This window comes from Passer montanus, unplaced genomic scaffold, assembly GCF_014805655.1.
Source record: "Passer montanus isolate IOZ18808 unplaced genomic scaffold, ASM1480565v1 scaffold32, whole genome shotgun sequence".
NCBI classification, from domain to species: domain Eukaryota; kingdom Metazoa; phylum Chordata; class Aves; order Passeriformes; family Passeridae; genus Passer; species Passer montanus.
The window spans coordinates 7,019,311-7,045,932 of record NW_024367930.1 but is presented as its reverse complement, the minus strand read 5'-3'; the positions used below and the strand labels follow the sequence as shown (position 1 = coordinate 7,045,932).

At 38.9% G+C, this 26,622-nt stretch overlaps 1 protein-coding gene across 3 annotated transcripts; it reads left to right on the top strand.

Annotated features, from left to right (window-relative positions):
* Positions 1 to 318: 318 nt before the first annotated feature.
* Positions 319 to 25,036, top strand: STARD3NL (STARD3 N-terminal like). Of its 3 annotated transcripts, none has more exons than XM_039715124.1 (9): positions 319 to 374; positions 11,684 to 11,980; positions 14,780 to 14,857; positions 16,799 to 16,876; positions 19,384 to 19,437; positions 19,529 to 19,646; positions 21,143 to 21,241; positions 23,623 to 23,692; positions 24,545 to 25,036. In XM_039715124.1, exons 2-8 carry the CDS (start codon positions 11,756 to 11,758, stop codon positions 23,673 to 23,675), a joined length of 705 nt encoding a protein of 234 aa, XP_039571058.1. In that variant the 5' UTR covers positions 319 to 374; positions 11,684 to 11,755; the 3' UTR covers positions 23,676 to 23,692; positions 24,545 to 25,036. The 3 variants fall into 3 exon arrangements, with proteins under 3 accessions (XP_039571058.1, XP_039571060.1, XP_039571059.1); XM_039715125.1 differs by lacking the exon at positions 319 to 374 and adding an exon at positions 801 to 1,018; XM_039715126.1 differs by lacking the exon at positions 16,799 to 16,876.
* Positions 25,037 to 26,622: the final 1,586 nt, after the last annotated feature.

Below are 26,622 nucleotides of genomic sequence, written 5' to 3'. Positions count from 1 at the left end.
GACAAGGTTCAAGAAGCATTTGGACAATGCTCTTGGGCACATTGGGTCACACATGGTGTGACTCTTGGGCTGTCCTGTGCAGGAGATTGGGAGTTGGGACTCGATGGTCCTTGAGGGTCCCTTCCAACTCTGCAATTCTGTGATTTTCTGGTGCTAATCCCTGCAAAGATAAGGACTGCGCTATGACAAGACACAAGTGGAATCCGGGCGAACGACAGCTAACCAGTCCCTCTGCTCGTTCCGACGGCTGCACTACAACTTGGGGTGTTGACACTCAAAGACGACGCCTTATCTACGGGCCGCTCCCGCTGCCTCCGCCGGGGCTCTGCCCCGGTGCGGCGGGGCCGTCTCTGCGGGCCGGAGCGGCGCGCCGGGTGAGCTCGCTGCCCCCTCACCCGGAGCGGGGGGCCAGGGGAACGCGGCGGGGAATAGGCCGGGAGGGATACGGGGCGTGTTGCTGGCAGAGGGGCCGCGGGAAAGACGACGCCTTATCTACGGGCCTCCGCCGGGGCTCTGCCCCCATTGCCGCCCGCTGCCCGAGCCCTCGCACCGTGTGGCGGTGCCGCCGCACGCCGCGCTCCGTGAGGGAGCGGGAGGCCGGGCCGGGCCCGCCCCTGCCGCTTCCTTCCTTCCTTTCCCTTCTCTCCCTTTGCCCACTTCCTCCGGTGCCGGAGCCGCCGCTTTCTCCGGGGAGGGCGCGGGTTTGTCCCCCTCGGCAGCAGCTGGCTGCCCTGCTGGGGCGGGAGGGGGGGCAGGGAGAGGAAGAGGAAGGAGGAGGAAGGCGATCACGTGCCGGGAGGCGGGCTGAGCAGGGCGGGGGTCGGTTTCTGGGAAGGGGATCCCTGTCCGGGAAGGGGATCCCTGTCCGGGAAGGGGGTGCGTGCGGCGCTCGGGGGATGCTCTGCGGGCAGGGCCGCCTCTCCCGCACGCCCAGCGCCTCTCCTGCTCGCGGACCTGGAGCAGGTTGGCTTTTCCTCCCTCCCTGCGATTCCAGCCCAGCAATTCCATCCTCACGGAGGTACGGCGACCTGTCTGTCCTGCTGGTAACGCTGTGGGCGAGCCGGGCCCTGCGACCCCCCGGGGAAATGTTGTGCTAAGGGTTAATTTTGGCGTCGGGCTGAATTTAGGCAGCTTCGGAGAGGCAGCGCCTGCGTTCAGCACCCGAATTTAAAGTGGGTCATACAGTGCTGAAGTGCAGCGTTTTTAATCCGTGTTGAGGGTGACGCTGGAGCGTCTGCAGAGAGAGCTGGTTAAAGCCGCAGCCTTCGCTCTCCGGCAGCAGTTCGTGTTACTCATTGATGGAGCGCCAGCGCTCAGCAGTTCCCTGTGCACTGTGGTCAGGTGTCAGTAGGCACAGTGGTCGACTTCAACCTGCAAAATATTCACCACAAATACTAAACTGGTCTGAAGAGGTTGTTTGTTTGCTTTTAAATTGTGTTAGTGTGCTTAAAGGCATAAGACCATCACTGTGTTTTTGCACAACGTTGTCAATACTTTTTACTGTGCAAATTTGTCATCTTGGTTTATATAGCATCTGCATATTATAATATATTGTGTTGAATATTAATTGCTATGAAAGTTGTCATTTTGTGCTGGGAATCGTATTGTTTTGTGGTATTCTTAGTGAATTCAACATTGTGAGAAGACTCATTTCTATTTATAAGTCCGTAGTGGCGCTACTATTTTTAGTAGATGTTTTTCATCAGCTTTGCAGTTTTAAGTAGGCCAGATGCAGAATGATTTGGGTTTTGTTTGTTTGTTTGTCAATGGTGTTCAGGGCCAGTTACTTTGTATAAAATGCGCCAGTGATCCTCTTATTGTGGCACAAATCCATAATTTTAAGTATTTTTTTGTTATTCATGTGTTAGATTTTTTCAGGATGAATGTTGCTTTCTGTAGACTTGGTGTATTGAGAAAGATACTTATAACCTTTGAACAACGCTGGAATTGATGAAATACTAAACTCAGTTCAGATGGATTAGGCGTTTGTTTTGGTGCATTTGGGTTTGAGTGTGGTTGTCTTGATGCAAAGTGGTCTAATTTTCATAAATTCTCAAGTGTTTAGCCATGAGTTTTTCAAAATTAGTCTAGCAAAATTGTTCTAGGCCTTCAGTCGTGAGAAAGAATGTATTTAGACTTTACCATTTTAAACTTTGTCAGAGCATCCTAGCTAAGCATACAGTTATTAAAATGTATAGGGCCAAACTAGGGCCAAACCTAGTTTCTAGTAAGCACGACTACTGGATTTCACTCAGTGAATTAAGTCAACACAAACAATATTTCCAGTGATTTTACAGAAGGTATTGATGACATGATAATGGTAAATCACTCTTGTGATCAAAATCACAGCAGGGACTGTGATTTCTCATGGTTAGGCAGCAGCATCCAGCAACTCAGATGAGTAATTTTGAAGGATCACAGATTTGTTGCTTGTTAAACATTCTCTAATTTAACTGTATGTGCTAAACATCTGTTCTTAATTTGGAATCGTTAGCAACTGTGTTAAAAGACAACTTGTACATTACCTCTCTGCCTTGCTGTCTTAAATTCAGCTAGGAGTAGAATTAAAAATGAAAAGTTGAAAAAAGTAGTCTTAGAACCAACTGAATATCTTCTAATGACGTTATGCTCTGCATATTAAGTTCACCTGCTCAGTTAACAGCCTAAAATAGCATCACTTCAGACATCAGGAGTTAATTTCCATCTTGCACTGACAGAAAAATTAGATAAATTATATGGAGGTGTGTTAAAAAAAGTATTTTCTCCTTAAGGTTCAGATGTAGGTCTTTGCTAGAATTTATTGTTGCTGGGACTAGATAATTGTTTCCTTACAATGTCCTTTAAGAAGAAAAGTAGAGCTAAGATGTAAAACCTGAAACTTTCTTTGGTTTTGAAGCACCTTCAAGAGCTGAAAAGAGGACTTAAGAGTGAAAAAATCTTACAAAAGTTTATCCCATTCTGAAATGTATGTCAGTTTCTTGAAGTGCTGGTTTTTTAAGAGCTCTTAAGAATTTTCAGGGATTGTTTGCCTGGAATAAACTTTCGCACCATTTTGTGGAATAGTTCTTGAGGGAGTGACAGAATCCTGAGTGTTTCTCACTAATACATAAAATGCCTGAGCTATTTCAGGAACAGTCCCACAATTCTGTGCTAGCAAAAGAATAGCTTTTCTTGTCCAAGTAGTATCTGGCTAGCAGCCTTGAGGCATATTTTTGTTGTTGATTTGAGAAAAAACCAAACAAACATGTAGGAGTAGTCAGTGTTCTAAACCAGTGCCATGCTTGTTGTTTGAGGCAATCAGTGAGGTGTTTGGCATCTTTAAAAAATTGTGTTTTGTACTTAGAGAAATGCAGATGTGATAAAATAGATGTGCTTTTGATATCTAAATGGTTTCTTTGGCCCGCAGTTAACTCTGAGAAACTGAATGGATATTTAGTCCTTATTGCCTGTCTAGTGTTTAATGGAGAAAGTTTGCCCTGAAGTCTTCATTTCTGTGAGCTGGTGTTGGGTAGGCTACAAAATGAGCTTTGGAGAGCACATAACAGATGTGAAGGAAAGTTAGTATCAGATTTGTTGGAGGTTTTTTAACTGTCTTTCCCTTATTTTTGTATCAGTTCCTCTTTATGCCCACCTCTCCCTCCCTGCTCTTGCAAGAAATAATTAGCTTTTTCCCCCTTTTCTTTATACTTTTTATTGCATGCAGATACTTCTTGTGACTGGAATGTGTATGTGTACCTACAGCATACAAAAATACTGTATACACGTGTTCATACAGCTGTGGGGAGCTGACTGTATTAAACCTTAAAATCCTGATGTAGTTTCAGATCTTTGGCAAGATTAGTCCAGCCCAAAATAAAGGGTTATGTTATTTTTAAGAAATCTACAGTTTTGGTGTGATAATTAATTAAGAGTTGGAACTGGATGATCTTCAAGGTCCATTCCAATCCATAGCATTTGCTGATTCAATGAGGTGAATACTGTCAGTTGGAATGTATAGGTTGTAAATGGGATGATATGGTACCAGTTCAATACCTGGGATACTTTCTCTCTTTGTGTTCTAAGGACCTAACAGTGACAGCGTTCACAGGATTCAGTTTTGTAGTTTGCAATGCTTAAGTATTTTCAGTGCAGCTGAGATCTGAGGGAGACCTTTGGAACATGTTACGGTGCATCCTTTTTGTTAGTTTTTAGTATTTTCTTAAAGTAGGATGTAGTTGCATATTATCTCAGTTGCTTAGAGCACAGTTCTAATAATGCCAGGGTTTGAGCCCTGTATGGGCTATTAATTCTGGTTTGAGCTCATTTTAAAAGTAAAAGTCTGGGATATGCTGCTGAGAAGGAGTCCAGAGGGAAAGAGGCTATGGAGATGAAAGGGAAGAAAAGAACAATGATGATGCCAAATTTACAGGCTGTTTATGCTGCCATTTTTCTCAGCTCTTGTAGAATAAAAAATGAAGTGTTTGGATAAGGACAATAGTGTTTTGCAGGACATGGCTCAGTAACAGGGATTCTTCTGCTGCAGGGAAAACTAGTCCAAGGTTGGAGCACTTTAATTTGACTTTCTGAATCTAGGAGTTTCACTCTTGGGATTGAGAAAGGTGACACTGCTGTTTCCTCAGATGCTCTAGTAAGACTTTCTGAATCTAGGAGTTTCACTCTTGGGATTGAGAAAGGTGACACTGCTCTTTCCTCAGATGCTCTACTAACCTAAAAATTTATTTCTTCTTTTTTTTTTTTTTTTTCTCTTTTTCACCTTATATCAATGGTCTGAGAAGAATATTATTCACTACAATTGCCCTGTTAAATTTGCTAGGTCACCATTGGAGCATAGGAACTTGGGGAAACATTTTTCTCAAGGAAATTGGTGGTTTGTTGTTTTGTTTTTGTTTTTACAGAGACAAGTTACCTATGGTAAGAGCTGCTATTTCAGGGTAAAGCAGAGCTACTCGAGTTCTGAACACTCAGATAAAGGCAAACTCTTTGTAAGGAGCCCTCTCCTGTATGCTGGTAAATCTTGCCCTGCTCCTCCAGTGGGAAACCTTCCCAGTCTTTAAATGTGTTACATATTTGTAACTTGTAATTCCTGCTGCGTTGCCTAATTGAAAAGCTAGAGTATTGCCAAAGCACTCTACAGTATCTTCTGCTTATGTTCGGGGAATTTTGTGGGTGTGCATCAGTTTGAATTTTTCAGTCTGACTTTAGTCAAAGTGTCTGGCCCAGGTTTGGGTTTTTTTTTATTGGTGGTGTTTTGTTTTTGGTGTTATGTTTTGGTTTTTTTTTTTTAATCTCTTCGTGTTCACTAAGGAACATTTGTTTTGAACAGAACAGTGCTTTAAGTGGTCTTTTTAAAGGCATTGAAACATTAAAATATTTCTGAGGCAATGGTGTGTTACAGGTAGAGACAGAAGGAGTGCAGCTTGGAAGGGATTTAAGTGCTCTTCAGGAACACGAGCAGTGGCTATCAGGAGGTCACTGGTAATGTATCCGCTGCAAGGAAAATCCGGATTTCAGGAAAATTAGTTCTTGCAGTTATATAAACAGAAGAGGGACAGCATATGTCAGCAGAGTGGGTTTCATTCATTTATAGTAGAAAACTGTAGAAAATATGCCCAGGTAGACTTTGGAGACAATCTCCAGCTCTTGGGGATTTTTTCCTCCCCCTGATTTATAGTCTGTGCATTGCTTCATAGGTATTGGTTTTATCTGTGCTGGCTCTTAATCAGGGTGTGTGCTGATACTGTCAGAAAACACACTGGGAGTATTCTGCTCATACTCCTGCAGGTTAATACAGCTTCATACCAGAAGTTTATTTGACTTCCCATATGAAGTCTTTACAGATAATTGTATATTCTGTTCATAGTGTTGGCTAGAGCAATTTGTGTCTATGCCTACATAAAGAATGAAGTTGAGCTTCATAATGGTGCCAGAGCAAACAATGGTTTGAGGCCATTTTCTTTTAGGTATGTTAAAATTGTCTGAAACTGTCTTTAAGTATAATTTAAATATTTGAATGTTAGTGTTACAATACCAATTACTGTATTAAGCTCTATTCTTGTGAGAAATTTTGAGTTTGTCTGTGCCTTGTAGTGTGCTCCTACAGAATAGCAGGTAATGTAAGCAGCAATGTCAGCCCTTTGATCAGAAAACATTTCAGTCCTTTGGTAAAGAACTGGTATGTTTTATTTGTCTCCCTGTGAGGAAAGTTTTCAGCAAGGAAATGCTTTTTTGTTTTGTTGGGATTTTTTGGGTTTTTTTGGTTTTTTTTTTTTGTTACTAAGTGAAAAATGCTGCTCTTTTGGTGTCAGCTTTTCAGTAGAAATTTTTGGGGGGGTTTTTTGGGGGTTTTTTTTTTGGGTTTTTTTTTTTGTTACTAAGTGAAAATTGCTGCTCTTTCGGTGTCAGCTTTTCAGTAGAATACTACCCTGTAGTTTTCACAGTACTTGAGCATCTTGGCTGCTATATTGGCCATGTCATCCTATTTCACTCATTGGAAAGAAGAAATATTTTCAGATCATTTTTTGAACATTCACAGAAAAGCTGTTTATGGTGGGAATGTTTGGGCTGTATTTAGTGTTGCCCAGACACATATAAGTATTCTAGGTGTTCTTATGTTTCAACAGCATTTGTGACACACTGTTACATTGTGTGCCTAGTTACTTTATGCAAACGTGACTTCTCCAATATTTTAACATAAATTAGCATTGCGTTTTCCAAATTGCTGCCATGTGGCACTTTAAGTTTTGATTTTGCTGAGCTGCTGATAGCCTTTGAATAATCCTTTTTTTAATTATTTTTAATCACATCTTTTATCCCTTCTCGGTTAAATTCTGCTGTGTGGTTGTTTTTTTTTTCCTTTTGAAAGAAAAATGTATAGTGCTGTTGCTCAGGTATGCTGCAGTATTATAGTAAAAAAAAAAATTAACCAAGGACAATGAACTGGAAAAATAGGGGTAGAATAATATGCTGCAGTAATATAGGAAAAAAAAAAAAACCAAGGACAATAAACTGGAAAAATAGGGGTAGAATAACGGTAGAAAATAGAAGCAGCATTCTGATGTTGCATCTCTAAGATATGTGTAAAATTGACACATGCAGTGTGTACCATCTGCTTCTGTCAATATGAATGAAAATAATGATGTTAATTGTAAATGTAGCTTGAAATCATGGGCAAACTCTCACCATGTATTGCTGAAGTCTTTAGTAGATTTTGAGGGCAAGGAAGGACTGCAGTCCCAAGCTTGATAAATTTGATTCCTTTACTTTTCAGTTATTATACTAGTTAAACCCATTAATTAGTATAAAATCTGTATTTCACTAGAAAGTTTGAGAATTTAATTCTCTGTTTGGAAGCTTGAGTTCAGACATAATGATTAAGTGTTTAAAAAAAGGGCAAAACACACCTTTAATTTAAATAGATACAAACTTTGGAGGCTTTCTTTCCAAAAATATGCTGCTGTTGTCTATGACGTTGAATAGGTTAGCATAGAAACCTACTTAGCTAAGTATTTTACTGGTAGTTCAGTGAATATATGCAGTTATGAAGAAAACAAAAAAGCCTCATTAAAATCTTACATTTTTTGAAATCAGGGGACATAAGAGGAATGCATATCACAAATATACTAATATGGATTCCTATTTCAGAAGTTTTATTTCCCTCTTAAATGTTTTTACTCTTCAGTAAGCTTGTAGATTCTGTCATTTCACCTGCCTAGTAGATGAAGGAAGGGTGGTGAATATAGTTTTCCTGGGTTTCATTAAGGTGTTTGATGCTGTGCCTCCCAGCATCCTTCTGGACAAGTCTGACTGTGAAGTGAACAGGTAGATGCTTGCTGAAAGAGCTGGCTGAAGGACAGGGCTCAAAGGGTTGTAGAGAGTGGGGCTACACCTGGCTGGAGATGTCACCAGTGCTGTTCCTCAGGGCTTGCTCCCAAGGCCAGTTCTGTTCAAAGTTTTTATCAGTGATCTGGAGTCAAGTGCACTGTCAGCAGTTTTCTGATGATGCTAAAGTGGGAGTTGCTGTTGACACTCTTAAGGGACAGGAGGCCTTGCAGAGGGATGTGGATGGATTGGAGTGCTGAATAATCATCAGCAGCATGAAACTGAACAGGAACAAATGCCAGACTGCACCTGGGATAGAACATACCCTCCACAAGTACAAATTCCAAGAGTGGTTGGGGAGCAGCACCAGAGAAATTATCTGGGGGTGCTGGCTGACAGAAAGCAGGCTCAAAGTCAGCAGTAGCAAACTTTCAAATAGAGCACAACCAGCTGGTCAAAAGGAGTGATCATCCCACTCTATTTAGCACTGCTGCAACTTCATTTTGAGTACTTTGTGCATTTCTGGGCCCCAGAATTTAAAAGGGATGTGAAGGTCCTTAAATGTGTGCAAAAGGAGGACATTAAAATGGGTTGAAGAGCTAGGAGTAGTGTCCTGTGAGAAGCAGGTGAAGACACAGGGTTAATCTAGTTTGGAGAGAGGAGGCTGAGGGGTGACCACATGGTTCTTTGCAGCTTTCTGAGGTGGTGAAGTGGAGAGAGAAGTTGCTGATCTCTTCTCAGTGGAACCCAGTAGCAGGGCATGGGGAATGGCTGAAAGCTGCATCCATCAGGGAGGTTCAGACTTGACAGGAGGAAACATTTCTTTACCAAGAGTGTTGTTGAACCATGGAAGAGTTTTCTTTGAGAAGGGGTTGATCCTCCAAGCCAGACAGTGTTTAAGAGGCATTTGGGCATTGCCCCTAATGCCGTACTTAAACTTTTGGTCAGCCCTGAAGTGCTCAGGCAGATGGTTAATGTGACTGTTATCTGTCCCTTTCAACTGAATATTCTATTCTGCACTCATGATGAGTCAAATAGCAACCAGACTGTTATTTGCCTGAAGCGCCAGGGATTTTTTAGCTTTGAAAACACTTTCAAAAACATGTAACACAGGAGATATACTGGAAACAGGATTTTATTTTCTGACTCTTTCAGAACAGATGTTCACAAGCATTATTACAATGTGCAGGTGTAGTCAGGAGCAGGTTAATGCAATATCCAGTTTAGCTTGAAAACCATCACTGGAAGTCTGGCAAAGGAAAATCAGACAGCTACAGAACATTGCAAATCCCCTACATCTTGTGGACAGCCATTTGCTGATGGGACTCTGTGAGAACAAGAGATTTCTGTCTCACTCACATGTCTCTTGTGGCGAGGAGTTAATGGCACGATTTTTATCCAACACAGTTGCTATGATCTTCACCTCTCCAGGCAAGTTTGCCCATAGATTTTCTTGGAATATTCTGAATTATGGGCTGCTTATCTTCCTGATGAGTGTCTTGCTCCCAGGATCTGCAGAAAATGAACATGCTGGTCTCTAAACATCACTTCTTCATAGGATGTGTTTGTTTTGACCACACATCCTTCCTGAAAATATAATAAATCAACCTTCTGAAACATGGAGTCAAGATTGTCATCTCTTCCCTCGTCCTAGGATCCTCAAACACAACCATAGACTGGTAATGTCATTCAGGTACAAAGGAACTTTTTATTTCAATTAATGAGAGAAACTATGGGAAACAGTCTTTAGCGCATACTTGGTGATTAATCAATTTGCAGAGCTGTTGCAATGAGTGCAAAAAGCTGCCAAGCTATGTCTGTTCAGTTAAAGAATCACAACATTTTGATGCCAGCTTAGTGTGGTGAGAGAGGCCCTGCCATGTGTCCAGGCGTGGATCTGCTGCGTCAGCAGGCAGAGCAAGACTAGGGACAAATTCCCTTTCTGTGAGTATCCCCTGTCTAGAGGGCTTTGAGGCAAAATGTCTGGCAGTAGTGAGGATTTCAGAGTACATGGGATTTATAAGCTGAATCTGATGTTTTGAGTCCTGCTTGAAAACAAACTGGCAATGCATTTGAAAACCATGCTTTTCTCTTTCCAGAGGGCCTCACAAGGCAATTGGATGCTGCACTAGCACATTCTGAAACACTTCACTCTGGCTGTACTAATTGCATTGCCATCCTGTGCTGTATCTAGCAATAATCCAGACTGGAAGTAACAACTTCCTATATAATTGGCACTGAGTGCCACATCAAAATAAAAGAAATATTTTCGCAAATATAGATGGAATTGGTTTTGGAGGTTCAGGTGTTACTTATCTTTTTATTTTCTTTTTATTTTGAAATATAACCATTGATGGCCTGATGTGAGGTTTAGATCTCATCCCAAACATTTTCCTGTGGGCTGCTGTTACATAGCAGAGCATGTTAGTGTGAGGGTTTTCAGTACAAAGCTGTTTACAGCACTGGAGTGCCGTGATTCTGCTCACACCCTTGGGTTCAGGTGCCCAAAGTTCACTGCAGTGCTCAAGGCACCTGACCAAACACACACCACTTATGTCTCCCTCCTCTACAGCCCTTTGCCAGCCATGTTTCAGGCAGCTGCTGTGGAAACAAAGGAGGAAGATACAAAGGTGCATTGTGCTTGTCCACCCTTGCCCGGTGCTTTGAATTCCCTAAAGGCGGTTCTGTGTGACTTGACCTAGACCTTGACCCTCCCTGGCTGGCCTTTGTCTTCCTCAGCTGTGATGTGTGTGCTCTGGCAGCTCCCCACACCACCTTTATCTGTGTCCTTGTATCCTCCCTTGTGTTTGCTTAGTGGTGTGTTACAGATGCCCTGTTGAGCTTTGACCGACTGTGTTCTTGCAGCTTTGGAGTTGAAATGCTGTTGAAAGACAGGAGTGGGAAGAATTTCTCTATCTCTTGCCATTTACTGAAAGATAATCCACCCAGGAGGAGGCAAAGTTTTGTTCTTGAATTTCAAAAAGCTATTCCCCCAGTGTTACAAAATCTTGTCTGATGTGGTTTGTACTGCAGGATGTATAGCTTAATCATCTGAGCATTTTGCATAAAATTAAATTTTCTGTGTGTTTCCATGAAACTTTTGTGACCTTCTGGGTCCGCCCTTTCTAGAAGTCTTAATTGGACAAATGTTCTCATGGAGGATTTAAGTGAATTGTGCATCAAACTGCTCTAGTTTTGTAGGAAATTCAGCCTGAAAATTCTTTGGAAAGCCTTGTAGTCAGAAGAGACTTAGGGTAATTCTGTTACCTTTAAGCACTCATTACACACACTTTTTTAATGGAGAAACTATCTGGAAATGTAAGTTGTTATAGCAGCTGAATTTACAGAGCAAACAGCAGTGTATATGCTTTATAGAATGATTACTACACTATTCAGGGATTTTAATGGACTTTTCATCTTTTGTTTGTGTCAGCTCTAGATGTGCTACTAACACACACTGCTATTTTTAAGGAATTGTATGTGGAAATTCCTTTAAGTTATCTTTGTATTTATTGAGAGCATTTAAGTCAGTATTGAAAATGTTAAAGGATGCATAGCATCATGTATTTTATTCATTCTATTCAATGATCTCATTCTAACAGCATGGAGAAATGACCCTTTAAATATAGACAGTGCTCTCTTATTTCATACGGCCTAATTGAACATTAATTCTCTTGCTTCACAAATCCTCTGAGAGCTGAAGAGGCGCTTGATACTGTATTAGAAACAATTTCTAGGGCCTACTTACCTAATTCTCTTAGTCATCAGTTTAGCAAAAAGAGAACTGACACTGTAAGATGAAAATACATCTTGGAATTATGGGTGTTTGTTGACTAATATGATTTGGTTTTGTTTGTTTGTTTAGAAATCCTTCCTGTATGGATCAGCCTTCTAGTGATGGTGAATCTGGGAGAAGACCACTCTAAGCAAACACAGGATGATTCGGGTCCCAGCTGATGCAGAAAATGCTCACAGTAGCAGTGTGGAATCTTGCCCTTCCTTGCGGGATGTCCCCTCCATCAACCCAACGCAGCTGATGGCCAGGATTGAGTCATATGAAGGCAGGGAGAAGAAAGGCATATCAGATGTCAGAAGGACTTTCTGTTTGTTTGTTACATTTGATCTCTTATTCATAACCTTACTGTGGATAATAGAATTAAATGTGAGTTGTCCTTTCAGTACCTACCCTTAGACAGTATATTAAGGTTTTATTCACTTCAGAGATGGTTAATAAGTTGCTCCTTTCTATCCAAAGTTATGTTATTTGTATCTATTTAAGCAGCTTATTTAGGCTTCCATGAACACAGTACTCAGCTGCATTTACTTTTATTTGTTAAGATATGTGTTTATCTTCTTATTATGAAACTTTTAGATGTTCCTGTAGTCTGTGAACCATGCTGAAAAAAAAAATTGGAAATCCAGTGTAGTCTTCCAGCATCAAAACCAAAAATGTTACTGTACATCTTTGAATTTAGCAAGTGTGAATTTTAACCAGATTCAAGACTCTGCCTTCTGAGTAACTTCAAGCCAATGATATTTCACTGAGGTGTTAGTCCCTGAAAAGATTTCTAATGGCTAAAACTTTTCTTTTGTTGTGTTTTCTTTGATGTAAACTTGGTCTGTGGTACATTATGGATGGCAGCGTGCATTTAAGCAACATAAACTCTCACAGTTGCCATCTTTTAACTCCAGCACTTGTAATCTGGAAAATGAGGCTGTTCTAACATTTCCAGAAAGCAACAGGATAGCTCATTTGTTGTTATTTCGTAAGTAGCATCCTAGTTATTGAGCTGGGCTTTAAGCTGTAATCTAGTTTGCATTTAAAAAAGGACACACTAGGGAGCAATCCCTTTTCTAGAAAGAAAGATCTGGAGTAAATATTTTTATCAGCATTTCTTTACTAGATGAATAGCCTTGGTTATTAATTTACATTATGAAGCTTCAGGAGCTGACTGTTCAATAGTTCATTCATAAAGTGAAAAATACTTGTTCTGATTTAATTTGAGGGAGCAGATTTTGCTTGCCTAAATAATGTAATTTTGAGACTAGACTCTGTTTTCACTCTAGGTGGAAAGATGCTTGTAGCGTAGTGTTCTGATGCAGTTCTTTTTTTAGGCCAGTTTCTCAACAGCTTGTACGACTAAGAGGAACAGAGTGGGTTTATATATCTTGTTAAGGTTTCAGAGTACAGATTTTCGTGAGTGCTCTCAGAATATTAAAGACTGAATAGAAAATGCTACCAACTCATGATATCATGGTGTTTCATTTTGAATGCGACAGTATCAAGGGACCTCAAGATCACAGAAGTTTTCTTTGTAAAAAGCTGTATTTTCAGGACCACATATTATGAACTGGTGTCCTATACTGCCACATGTCAGCAAGAATAAAAACCAGGTTTTTGTCAGAGAAGTTAATGATATTAGAAGCTAAAATTTGATATCTGGGACCTGACATGTGCTTAGGGTTTTTTTTTTCTGTTTTTCTTGGAATTGCTTTGTTTGCTGAGAAGTCAAATAGCATTGTGTTAGGACTGTATGTTATTGGTGCATTAATGGTCAAAATTGGTTTGTTTGCTGAGAAGTCAAATAGCATTGTGTTAGGACTGTATGTTATTGGTGCATAAGTAATGGTCAAAATTGCTGTGAGACTTCCTGTAAACATTGTTTTCACTTTGTTGCTGTTATCCAGTTTCCTTAGGTGTAGTGTGGCTTATTGTTAAATGCTTCGGGGAGTAGCTCCATGAAATTTTGAGCAAAAATCAAGGCTTCCAAGGTTCTCTGTTTATCCTTATTTTAACATAGTGCTCACACAGCCACATAGTGGTGAACAGCTTGGAGTGGGGGAAGTTGATCTTCCTTATTTGTGCTGGAAACAGATAATCACACTTCATGCAGTAGAGCAACAAAGAGAAAACTGCATTTTGAAAATGGCTATTTGTTAGGTAGCCATAGAGGGGAGGGAGAGGAGAAGAAATGGAAGAAATTCAGAGTTGGAGTGACTAGTCTCAGGAAAACACTGTCCAGCAGTGTAGTTGGAAAAGTGTGGAAGTGTGCAGACTGCATTATTTTGAAATAGTGAGCATATGTTGTTGGTGTGCTTTGGTAACTCCTTTCCTTAAAAAGATGACAGTAGTCGAACTCAATATTAAAGCCTTCTGTTGGTGTTGTTCCACATAACTATTTCATGTAGTGCTTGACTACAGAATTTCATATTAAAAACAGTAGGAGATGGACACTGAGGTTTTTCCTTTTCAACTAAGATAGATACTCCTTCGCATTCTCTGAGCCAATACACCTTATTTTCTTACAAGGCCAGTTTGAACAGTAGAATCCTTCCACTGGAAAGAAACATGGTGGCTAAGGAAGATGTAATTTTGAATCTTGTCAGCAGATGGAAGAATTAAACTTGAATGTTAGTTATTTCTGTGAGATTATTCCAATAGTTGCAGCTTCTGCTTTTTTTTACTGTGGATCTTTTGGCTCAGCTCTCTTAACAAATTGTGTGAAGGCTGGAAAGGAAGAGATCTGAAGTATGAATTCAGTTTCTGTTCTGTTTCCTATTTGCTAACATGTGACTAACTAGAACTGGGTTATGGTTGGCTTTTTGATCAGCTGTTTTGATGCTCCTTATAAGAGGTGAAACATTTTGTGAGTTTGTGTAACTGTCCTTAACATTTAATCATTTATTCCTCCCTCAGTAACTTGTTTGCTTTTATTTTGGAACAGCCTGAAATGTTGCTTTCCTAGGCCAGATCATAATCTTAAATGTTTTCACTTTGAAAAGTCTAGGTAATCTTGAAAAACAGAAAACAACAGTAGTCTTGACCGTGTTCTTGGCAGACAGCTCTTCTGTATTTAGTTTAATGATCTTTTTGTATATCAGCAGGGAATTACTAGTTTTACTCTCCATATTTGTGTGTATTTTGTTTTCTGAAGCTGTGTGTGTTGTCGTTCCTTTGTAGGTAAAAGGAGGCATTGAGACTACCTTAGAGAAAGAAGTCCTACATTATGACTACTCTTCTTCATATTTTGATATATTTGTAAGTGTTCTTAAAAAAAGAAGCAGCAAAAGTATAGTTTTCCCATTCTTCCTTCCACAGATGTTTCCTAATTTGAGTCTTGTGAAAGGGTTGACCTTTTCTTGATAATTTAAGCCAGAAGGGCCAAGTGTCACCCATCTAGAGGTTGCCCAATCCTGCTCTGGCAGCAGGCTCGTGGAGCCTGTGGATAGAAATGCTTAGGGCCGATCTATTTGCATCTTTAGCTTTGGGGTGTGTGGAAAAGCAGATGGAAACCTGCAAAAAATAATGTGACATAAGGTAATTCATTAAGAGGGCAAGACCCATAGCCCTCCACTCTAAAATAATTTTGCTTAAACCGATGTTGTTGTCCTTCATTGGGCATAAGGTGGCTGTAATGAAGAGAGATTTGTGCCCAGGCCTGGTGGCCTGCACAGGGCAGGTTTTTCAGAGTTCTGTGTTTTAACTCAAACAGTAAAAAAGGCACATAAGAGGAACTCAATTGCATTCGGAAATTTCTTTCTTTAAGCAAAGCTGTAGCTCTTTAGCTGCAATGCATTTTGCACTGCACAGCCCAAGTAAAAACTTTTTCTTTACAGTTCTTCTGAAGGGCCAGACTGTTAATTCTACCAGATCTTCTTTGCCTTGCAGAGATGACTTTGTTTGGTATTAGTCATTTTATACTGATGACCATATCCAGAATCTCTCCTTGAAACTGGTGTAAAAACCCATCCTTACTTCTGCATTGGACATTTGCTGTGTCAAATGAACTTACATACTGAATTCAAAAATTTTATAAGCTAGCAAACTATGCTCCTTCTCCCTCTACATTGTTTTGCTGGCAGGGTCTCCATGATATACTATGCTGCAGAAGGCAAAAAAATGTTATCTGTAAATATTGATGCTCTGGAAATTACTTCATCCTGTAGGTGAACCAAGGGTTAAGAACGTGTAATGCAAAATAATAGACTTTTATTCCCTGGGAAGGGACTAAAACTTTAAATTTTGCAAAATTGTTTGTGGGTTTTTACAGGATTTCTTCTGTTTCTACTACACATTTGCATAAGATTAAATGGGTTTATCAGACCCCTGGCCATGGCTGTGTTTGTTTTCTCTTCAGTTTTAAGCATTTATTTCACACTTCATCTCCAACTTGTTTTAAAAGATGTATTCAGAATCGAAAATCTACTGTCAAAAAATAAACAGGGAAATTTAAGCTCGGGGTCCCTGATTCAAAGGTATCATATCCCTGGCCATGGCTGTGTTTGATTTCTCTTCAGTTTTAAGCATTTGTTTCACACTTCATCTCCAACTTGTTTTAAAAGTTGTATTCAGAATTGAAAATCTACTGTCAAAAAGTAGGGAAATTTAAGCTTGGGGTCCCTGATTCAAAGATCTTGTCTGTCTGCTATTGATTTAATTTTCTGGCCTGCAAATACCATAACTTTCCTTTCTCTACTGCCAAATAGAATGACTTGCTATTGTGGGCAGCTACATAAAGAATAATTGATTGTTGCAATGTTAATATTTCACGAAATACAAGAAGTATAGTAGCACACACTGCTAAGATCAGTGAGATGCACAGTGATATGCAAGGTATTTGCTGGATTAACTGCATCCAGCTGTTAATCTGGATTAACATAACTGTTTAGATTCCAGTCAGGTAAAGTGATCATGAAGACACTTTATATATCTTTCTTATGTTTCTAACTTATTAGTGGAATGGCACATGCTTGCATATTTGAGCCTGTCTAGGCAGGTGGACATTGCCACTTGCTTTACAAATGGGAAATTACCTTCTATTTCTGTTTTATAAGGACACATTCAAATTTGGTTTTTGGTAACAGAACTTAGACTATCCTAAGTTTCTTTGTAAGTAGTTAGTATTTTCAGTGAATTGAGACTATTGTGGTTCTTCTGTGTTCTGAATTAACCAACCAATATTTTTTCCTCTCTCTATAGCTACTGGCAGTCTTTCGGTTTAAGGTGTTAATACTTGCATATGCAATGTGCAGACTGCGCCATTGGTGGGCAATAGCTGTGAGTAGTGGCCAAGCATAATGGAGTTTTTCCTAGAATGGGTCAAGCAGATAAAATTTTAGATGCCGTTTAACACTTGTATGTTAAGAATCATCTTGATGGTGTATATATAAACATTTGTTGTACAGTAACAAATTAAAAACTTGCTTTCTGGAAGATTTTCAGCCTAAAGGCAAGAATTTAATAGCACAGTGTGTGTCATTCTTATTAGGTATCATGTTAATACAAATTGAAGGTTTGTTTTTAATCCAGTATGGATGGCTAGTCATAACTGCTTGTTACCTCTGAGACTTGTTAATCAATGTTGGGAATATATTTGCATTTGTAATAGTGAACCTTCTTCAAAAACAAGAATTGGCATTATTGTGCCAGAGATCCAGGTGTCCATTAAGTCACACATTCTTATTTTAAAAAGTTTTAGGTGCCACCTGTTGAACACTAGCGCCTGTATTGCTTCATGCTCCAATACAAAAGGTTGACTATGCATCCCTTCTTAAAAAGGAAGTTCTGAAGAACTGTAGGCAACCACAGTGGATTGGAGCCAATATATTTAATGCAGCTGTATGGTGTGGATGACAAAGAATGCAAAATCTGGTGAAAAAGTCATGCTTCCACCAGTCAGTACTATAGGTTGTAGTACAATAGGTGTATTGCTGGCTTACTGCTTTGTAAATCAGACTTTTTTTTTTTCCTTACACTGTGGTAGGTGCATGTAGAACATGTTCATGTGTAACTTTCTTCAAGTGAGTAGCATGCAGTTTGCTTAGTGCTCTGAGACTACATGCCATGATTTTTACAGATTGTGTTACTAGCATGGCACAAACACATACATAGTGGCAGCCACTGCTCTGATTGTGCTTATATTTAAATGCATGCCTCTTCTTGCTCTTAGTTGTGTAGCTTTAGAGTATTTCTTAATCCTCCAACTTGACGCCTTTGTTTGTGAGGTGGTGAGAGCAAACCCATCATGGTAGCTAGTAATTAGATACATAAAGCTTCACTGAAGGTTTTACCAAAGCCTTGAATCTTAACATCCTACCCATGACTGACAGAAGTTGGTTCTGTTGTTTTTTAAAGGATTGCTGGACCCAAATGCACTAGAAGATATAGAGGCCTTGCTTATGTTAACCGTACTTGTTCACTGCTTTTTCAGATTTTGGGGTTTTTTAAGATATTTTATCCATCATGCTGACTTTTTAAAATATATAGAGAGTATCAAGTCTTAAAAAAAATTTTGACGCCTTTGTTTGTGAGGTGGTGAGAGTGAACCCATCATGGTAGCAAGTAATTAGATACATAAAGCTTCAATGAAGGTTTTGCCAAAGCCTTGAATCTAACATCCTACCCATGACTGACAGAAGTTGGTTCTGTTGTTTTTTAAAGGATTGCTGGACCCAAATGCACTAGAAGATAGAGAGGCCTTGCTTATGTTAACAGTACCTGTTCACTGCTTTTTCAGATTTTGGGGGTTTTTAAGATATTTTATCCAGCATGCTGACTTTTTAAAATATATAGGGAGTATCAAGTCTTCAAAAAAATTAATTTTTCAAAATACCACTTCATGAATTAAAATATTTATTACAATTTATTCCCACAGAGAAGTTTTGTTGTTTCAAATGGATATTTTTATTTGAATAGGAAGGTATTAGCTGACTTTTTAAAATATATAGGGAGTATCAAGTCTTCAAAAAAATTAATTTTTCAAAATACCACTTCATGAATTAAAATATTTATTACAATTTATTCCCACAGAAAAGTTTTGTTGTTTCAAATGGATATTTTGATTTGGAAGGTATTGAAAAGCATTTGGAACAACTGCTAACATCCTACCCATGACTGACAGAAGTTGGTTCTGTTGTTTTTTAAAGGATTGCTGGACCCAAATGCACTAGAAGATAGAGAGGCCTTGCTTATGTTAACAGTACCTGTTCACTGCTTTTTCAGATTTTGGGGGTTTTTAAGATATTTTATCCAGCATGCTGACTTTTTAAAATATATAGGGAGTATCAAGTCTTCAAAAAAATTAATTTTTCAAAATACCACTTCATGAATTAAAATATTTATTACAATTTATTCCCACAGAAAAGTTTTGTTGTTTCAAATGGATATTTTGATTTGGAAGGTATTGAAAAGCATTTGGAACAACTGCTGTTTGCTTTTTTCCCAAATACACAAATAGTTGGGGTTTTTTTAAGGGACCTGATGAATAATCTACACTATCTTCATTATACAGTAAGATCACAATTTACATAACTTAGGCAGTTTAGATTCTACAAAATGCTATGTTGAAATCAATGTTTGGAGGTATTTGGAGGTATTTTTGTATTAAAAGTTATCTTTTATAAGGTTATTTTAATAACACTTTAAGTTAATGGTATCATGCTTGTTACATTTTATTAATCTATGTGATCTTGCTGTTGTCAGTAAATATTTAAAGTTGCAACTAGTAGATAATTGCAGAAACAAGCTAAATTCATTCATTAGTTTGTCTCTTCTGTCTCTTTCAGTTTACAACAGCAGTGACCAGTGCCTTTTTATTAGCAAAAGTAATTATTTCACAGGTATATATTCTAATCAAATGTTTGTTTTACTTTGTTTTCTTAAAAGCAAGATTCTTTAGAGTAATTTTTGTAATATTTTCTTTCTTTCTAGCTGTTCTCACAGGGTGCTTTTGGCTATGTGCTGCCCATCATATCATTCATACTTGCCTGGATTGAAACTTGGTTCCTGGACTTTAAAGTGTTACCACAAGAAGCTGAAGAAGAAAATAGTAAGCTTGTGTTATTTCCCTTCAATCACTGCAGTTGGCAACACTTGATCCCATGTTAACTGGCAGAAGAATGCTTCTTTCAGCTTCTCAAAATCTGAAGAGCTGTGGAAAAAATTAAATCAAATGGCATGATGTTTTCCTCTTTGGGAGAGGGGAACATATGCCTTCAAAGAAGTGAGGTGTTAATTAATTTAGGGAGGCAAATTTAAAGGTCAGAAGGGCCAGATGAGCAGTTTGTCAGGCACTTGGGAATGTGTTTAATTTTGTATGCCTGAGGTATGAAAATTTAACTAAGTTGGGCTTGTAAAACTTTATTTTCTGGATAATGCATAAAGTGTCTGGCTCCTCTTTTAGGAAGAGTAGACACAATAACTAATTCAATGTCACTAACTCTTCTTTTGAAGTGGAAAGGGGAAAGCAAAGAAGTGTTGTGGAGAGTCTGTTTCATGCCAGGCAGAATGAGACCAGAACAAGTACGAATTTCAACCTCTGAGATGAGGCACCAGGTCATCTGACAGTCAATATATTCAACTAAATGGAGGAAATCCACTGTTTCAGTTGAAAGAGAATACTGCTTGAGTGGTGAGGGAAAGAAGGCTTACACATGCTTGTGAGTTTCAATAGCAGAAGAATAATTATACAGCCAACCTGTTATTCATGCATCATTACCTGAAATACAGTCTGAAACTCTGTTGGAAAGGCATGTTTATCTGTTGGGTAAATCAAAAAACTGTATGTGGGCATGGATGCCTCCATTTTTTTGTGTGCTCTGAATGCAGTCTTTCTATTTTGATCCCTTCCCTCTTCTTTTTCACTGTTCTGAGAAAGAAGTTGGTTGAATGAGAACAGTAGGGTTTACCTGGAGAAAAAGAAACTTAGAGTAACTTTTTTATCTTAAAAGGGGATGAGGAAATACAGCTGCATCACAGTGTTATCTAAGTAAGATAAGAAATCTAACCAGTTTGGAGATTTTTGTGTTTTTTCGTATTGAATAGTCACAAAATATTCCATACATAAACACGCAAATAGTTAATGAAGGTTGCAGAAACTGAATATGTTGAGACAGATAGGTAAAAGCAAGCCATTAGTGAAGGGTCGTAGTGGCAAAGAGAGAAAATAATTTATTTGGTTTTGCATGGCACCTCACTGATCATTAAAACTATATTTTGGAAGTTTTAGTTAGCCAGTGAATATTGATGAATTTACAGATGGCAACCTAATCATGTAATCACACATAGTAGAAGGAAAAATTCCTTAATTCATGCAATATCTCTGTTTTTCTAGTGTGTGTCATCTCAGCTGCCAGCATTTAAATAGAAAACATAAGTGTTAAATTAATTGTTGATGCTTTTAAAAAAGATATTTATTTAAAGAAGTAACTAGTTACGAGTGTTAATATAATACATCAGTCCTCAAGATTCTTCATCAGTATTTGATCTTTATGATTTTATGTGTTAGCATTTAGAAATTATTTTCTGCTATTTTTTTTCTTTTAGGATTTTTGATAGCACAGGATGCTTCAGAACGAGCAGCTCTTCTTCACCCTGGAGTCCTCTCTGATGGGCAGTTCTATTCTCCCCCTGAGTCTGTAGCAGGTAGTTACATTGGCTTAGTGACAGATTTTTCATATTCACTTTACACTCCTGCATATTTCATGCCCTTCAAGAGGGGAAGAGGAAAATACATTTTTGTTTTTAAATGAAAACTGTATTTATAATTCTAAAATGCAAGATTCTTTTTTGTTCAGTAATTCAGTTTAGCTACTGTCTAGCAGATTAGTTAAAATACATGTGATTAGTGTATTTTAAGTCATGTTCTGCCTAAAACCAAGGAAGTCTGAAATAAAATGGCACCACAACTGAAAGGAGGCAGTTATGGTTTGCTTCTGCCATCAGTGATCCTTTTGGGTCCCTTCCTGAGATGTTCTGAGTCTTTGTGGTATCTTACCTGCCAGCAATACCATCTATGCAGCAATGCACAATTTGATCCAGTCTAAATTTGGAGCTTTATACTGTCTAAGGATAGACAACAACCTGAAACTGCTATAAGGCAAACTGAATATTCAATCAGAGCTTCTTTTCTTTTCTCACTGCAAAAAGAAAAAGCCTTCTCTCTATAAAAAGGTTCACCTGTCTGGGTAGATCAGTGGGTAATGTTAAGTACATCTTAACTCTGCATATCATTTGCTTTGTCTAGTTGAGATATGAGTTGATTAAATCAAAACTAAATATAAATACTGCAAGATTCAAGAATGTGTCTCAAGCATTTCAAGGAGAAAAGTAATTTCTTAATGGATCAAATCAATTTGAGTTACCTGAGAATGCCATGGGGACCCCCAACTCCTGTCTTTTGCCCCTAAAATGTAAACCTTCTCTGCAAAGCTGTGCTGTATAATGCAACATAATTAAAATAATATTTGCTAGTTGCTACAGGTAAGTTTGCCTCTCTTGCAGTATAGAGTTATACATGTTGGTGATGTTTTTCATTTTAATGTCTGTTTCTGCTTTCTCGCTGCTGAGCATCTTGGTTTACTGGATGACTTCGAGCTCCATCTAGGGGTCACTGAGCATTAGTGTTGAGTATAACCAGTGATTCAAAGTGAAAAGGGATTTTAGCTAAAACTATGGGTCTGCTTTGAGGAATAATGGAAGTATTGTACTGGACTCAGCTGTTCAGCCTGGGTTTTGTGGTTGTTTGGTTTTTTTTTAACAACAGGATACACAGTGTGAGAGGAAGTGTAAGTGAAGCTAGCATATTTTTCTAGACATTGTGGCTGGGTCAGTGTTGCTTGTGCAGTGAGGTGGGGTGTCCCAGCATGCATGTATTGACTGTAGGTGTGCCATTACTTTCAGCTTGTCCAGTAGGATTCAGTAACAGCTTGGGTGCTTTCTGCAGGTCTGCCCTGACTGCCAAGTATATTTTAAGCACCCTTTATGGGTATGAGATGCAAAAGAAACAGATTAATGTATTTGAACTAACACACACTGGTAGTCACAAAGTGGAATTGTCAGTGTTGCTTGTGCAGTGAGGTGGGGTGTCCCAGCATGCATGTATTGACTGTAGGTGTGCCATTACTTTCAGCTTGTCCAGTAGGATTCAGTAACAGCTTGGGTGCTTTCTGCAGGTCTGCCCTGACTGCCAAGTATATTTTAAGCACCCTTTATGGGTATGAGATGGAAAAGAAACAGTCAGATTAATATATTTGAACTAACAGACACTGGTAGTCACAAAGTGGAATTTCTGGATAATGTAGAGTAAAAATAGCTCATAATTAAAATTTTTCTTCAAAAATCTGCATTTCTTTCTGAGAAGACAAACTATGGATTGTTCTAAGAGAGCAATTTTTGGTTACAGTGCCATACAGATTGAATTGACAAATACTTAAACTATCTCCTGTGATTGTGCAGCAGGGAATAAACCTCTCTGCTATGATATACCTCTCTGATGTGGCAATACTTTTTAAAATAAATCCTTGCGTTTAGGAGGTGACCTATAAAATGAGCTCTGTTGGAATTTGCAGCATATCTGTCTCTTTTTGTCTTTCTTAAAGTTACACATGTCCAGGGACATGCCCTGGAGCCACTGCTTTATATGGGGTGACCCTTCATCTTTGACATTGGTTACTTTGTAACCAAGTGTATTCTGGGGGTTGCAAGTGGAAAATCAGCCTGGAAAGAGTAAATTTATTCAGTTTCTGTACAATTTGAGCTTCAAAATGCAGCTGATATGCTGTTCCAAGAAATGAAAGACATTACTTTGTAACCAAGTGTATTCTGGGGGTTGCAAGTGGAAAATCAGCCTGGAAAGAGTAAATTTATTCAGTTTCTGTACAATTTGAGCTTCAAAACGCAGCTGATATGCTGTTCCAAGAAATTAAAGACATTCAGACTAATTTGTCAAAAAAAAAAAAGCTTAACACTTCTATGTCTTTTAACTTCTTTCAACTGATCTACAGCATTCTTGTCTTCCTTTTCAGGTTCTGATGAAGATTCTGAAGAAAAACAAGACAGTGAAAAACCAATTGTATAGCAAATAAGAAAAAGCAGGTAAGTTCCTTTGCATAGAACCTGAATATTGCTAAAGATATGCTTTTTCTTCCTAGTTCCTTTCCAAACAAGTTAAATGGTGTGTTATCTCTGAAGAATTCATAATTTTTGAACTCAGTTTGTATCTCATAGCAGCCTTCAAGAAGGAAGTCCTGCAAAGCTCTTGAGAGCCTAGAGTCAGGCACCTTTGCATTTATTTTTTGGCTCTCCTGGAAAGGACAGTAGTGGACCAGATGTGTAAAAGCTCCTTTTTTTGGCAGCAAAGAGATAGACTTCTTTGGAGATGAAAGCACAAGAATGCTGGGAAGAGATTTTGTTTGGTTTAAATCTAGGACAGGTATGCCTGAAGATTTCATGGGCAAACCTGATTTGCTATTTCCCCTCCTGTTTACAAATGGGTTACACTGGAGCAGCCTCATCTTAACATTTTTGTAGTGTACTTTGTTTAAATATGAGACTACTTCCTTCTTTTGGAAATTACTTAATTTACTTCTGGAATTATCGTGCCTCATGCTTTCACTTCACCACTCCCAGCAAAGCTTAAGCTGGGGGAGGTAATAAATGTTCTTGAGAAGCTGAAACTTCTGATTTGAAGCCTTCTAGTGCTCATCTGGAAGAGTGGATGACCTTTTCTTTTCAGCCTACCTGTTTACAGTATCTGTTTGCCTCATGCTTTCACTTCACCACTCCCAGCAAAGCTTAAGCTGGGGGAGGTATTAAATGTTGTTGAGAAGCTGAAATTCTGATTTGAATCCTTCTAGTGCTCACCTTTTCTTTTTAGCCTACCTGTTTACAGTATCTGTTCTCTTTACTCCCATCTTCATTCATCCTGACTTGTGTGATCTGTTGCAGAAAGAAAATCTCTGCAGGAAGTTGTTGGGGTTTGGAAACTGGCAACAGAGTCTGTGGCTGACTTGCTGGCAGAGCTGCTGACAGGAGAGTTTACTTGTTAGAAAGTAAAGGGAACGGTTCCCATGTACTGTAATACCTCATGAAGATGTACCTTGTTGACATATGTATATTAGGTTGCCTCCCAGGTGGTATGAAAGTATTTGTCCACAGTGTATTTTATTATTCAGTGATTCCTGAAGTTGATCTTCTAACGACTAGGTAATTACTGGAAAGTGTTGTCTTGTGTACCTAATCAAGAGACTGGTAATATAATGAAGTAAAACTTCTCTGTGGTGGAAGTATATTTAATAATTGTTGGGTCTCACTAGATCAAATTATTTTATGTTATTGCTGTTTGTCGTTAGTTTATGTTTACTTTTTTTTTAACTCCATGCATTTTCTTTTTTTTTAATGGATATGTTCACTTTCTAAAATAAAAACGTTAAAACATGATTAATGCATTATGATATTTCATTGCTTTGTCATTGGAAAAAGAGCAATGACTGTAGCCTAAAACCAGAAGTGTCACCTCAACAGGAAGAATTTGTTTGTATTGAGGTTGGCAGAGCACTGACCAGCTGCCCAGGGAGTTCATGAGTCTCTCTGCTTGGAGACATTCCAACCCTATCTGGACGCGCTCTTGTGTCACCTGCTCTAGGTGACACTGCCTTGGCAGGGGGGTTGGACCAGATGATCTCCAGATGTTCAACCCTAACGATTCTGTGATTAAATTCAGTCAAAAAACACATCTGGGATAGGAGGTCAAAGGTTCCATTAAACTGCTAGGTGACACTGCCTTGGCAGGGGGGTTGGACCAGATGATCTCCAAATGTCCAATCCAACCCTAATGATTCTGTGATTAAATTCAGTGAGAAAAACACATCTGGGATAGAAGGTCAAAGGTTCCATTAAACTATGAACTTCATCTAGGTGCATAACCCATGACTTTACTTGAACATCTTCATTCTGCAATGTTAAATTCCTCTGCATGTCGAAGAAATTCAACCTATTCTCAGTGCCTGCTTCCTCCTGCAGTTCAGTACTTGGAAAAAAGGGAATTAATACAAAAACTGCAAAGCAGAACAAGCCATATGCACTAGTGACAGAAAATTCTTGGGGTGGGGGGTATTTTGTTACACCAAACATGAATTGTTATATTTGGCAGATATCAGGTAAAGATTTTGCAAGCCTCTCCTAAATAAGGACCTTTCTCCCTGAGTGTATGGCTTGGATGCCCTGCACAGTAAGTTAACTGAGATGCCATGTTTTCATACACGGGTTGTTTGCCAAGGAAGTTACTCCCTTTGGTGTATCTCCAAACAATTCTGATTGCTGCCATGAGAAACAGTGTCTCCTGTAAATCTAAAATGCATGTTATAGTATAGAAAGGAGTTAAAACACTCAGTCTGGAATAATTTTGCCCACTCCTCTCAAACCTACCTGTAAAAACTGCAAAGTTGACACAAAAACTATTGTTCAATCCTGCCCTCCCTGGGGATGTTTGCTCTCCTTGGGTAGCCCCAGCTACATCTCCAGAACTTTCCACCTGTCTTTTCTTAAAAAAGCTGTTGCTTTTGATTCCAGTACAGGTGAGGCGATTGTTCATGTGAAGGCCTGTGGTAATGGGCTGAATTGCTTGGCATGACTGTGACAGCAATGTGGCTTTGTGCTCTTTGTAATGTGTTGGGTTTTCTTTTTGTTGGATTTGAAAATGAGATTTAAGAAGTTTTGTTTCAAGAAGCAGGTTTGAATCAAGGATTTAAAAGGAAAAATAACCCAAGCAAGCTGTTAACCAAAGTAATACCATTACCTGCTTGTCATGTATCTGTGACAGGAATGTTTTGATTGATGGTTTATTGCAGTCTTAACTTCAAAATATACTTTGCAAGAAAGACTTCCTGCATTTTTTATGCAAAGGAAGTCAGTTAAGCTGTATCAGATTGCTTAAAGCTCTGAAATATATATAGATTATTAGAAGGAAAAAACCCACCTATTTGAGCTTTATTATGAGTATTTTTCGTTTTGTGAAAGAAACTATG

Coding starts and splice junctions, on each gene's coding strand:
- STARD3NL (XM_039715124.1), top strand. CDS start 11,756: ATGATTCGGGTCCCAGCTGATGCAGAAAATGCTCACAGTAGCAGTGTG. Junction 11,981..14,779: donor TGTGGATAATAGAATTAAAT/GTGAGTTGTCCT, acceptor GTTCCTTTGTAG/GTAAAAGGAGGCATTGAGAC. Junction 19,647..21,142: donor AGAAGCTGAAGAAGAAAATA/GTAAGCTTGTGT, acceptor TTTTTCTTTTAG/GATTTTTGATAGCACAGGAT.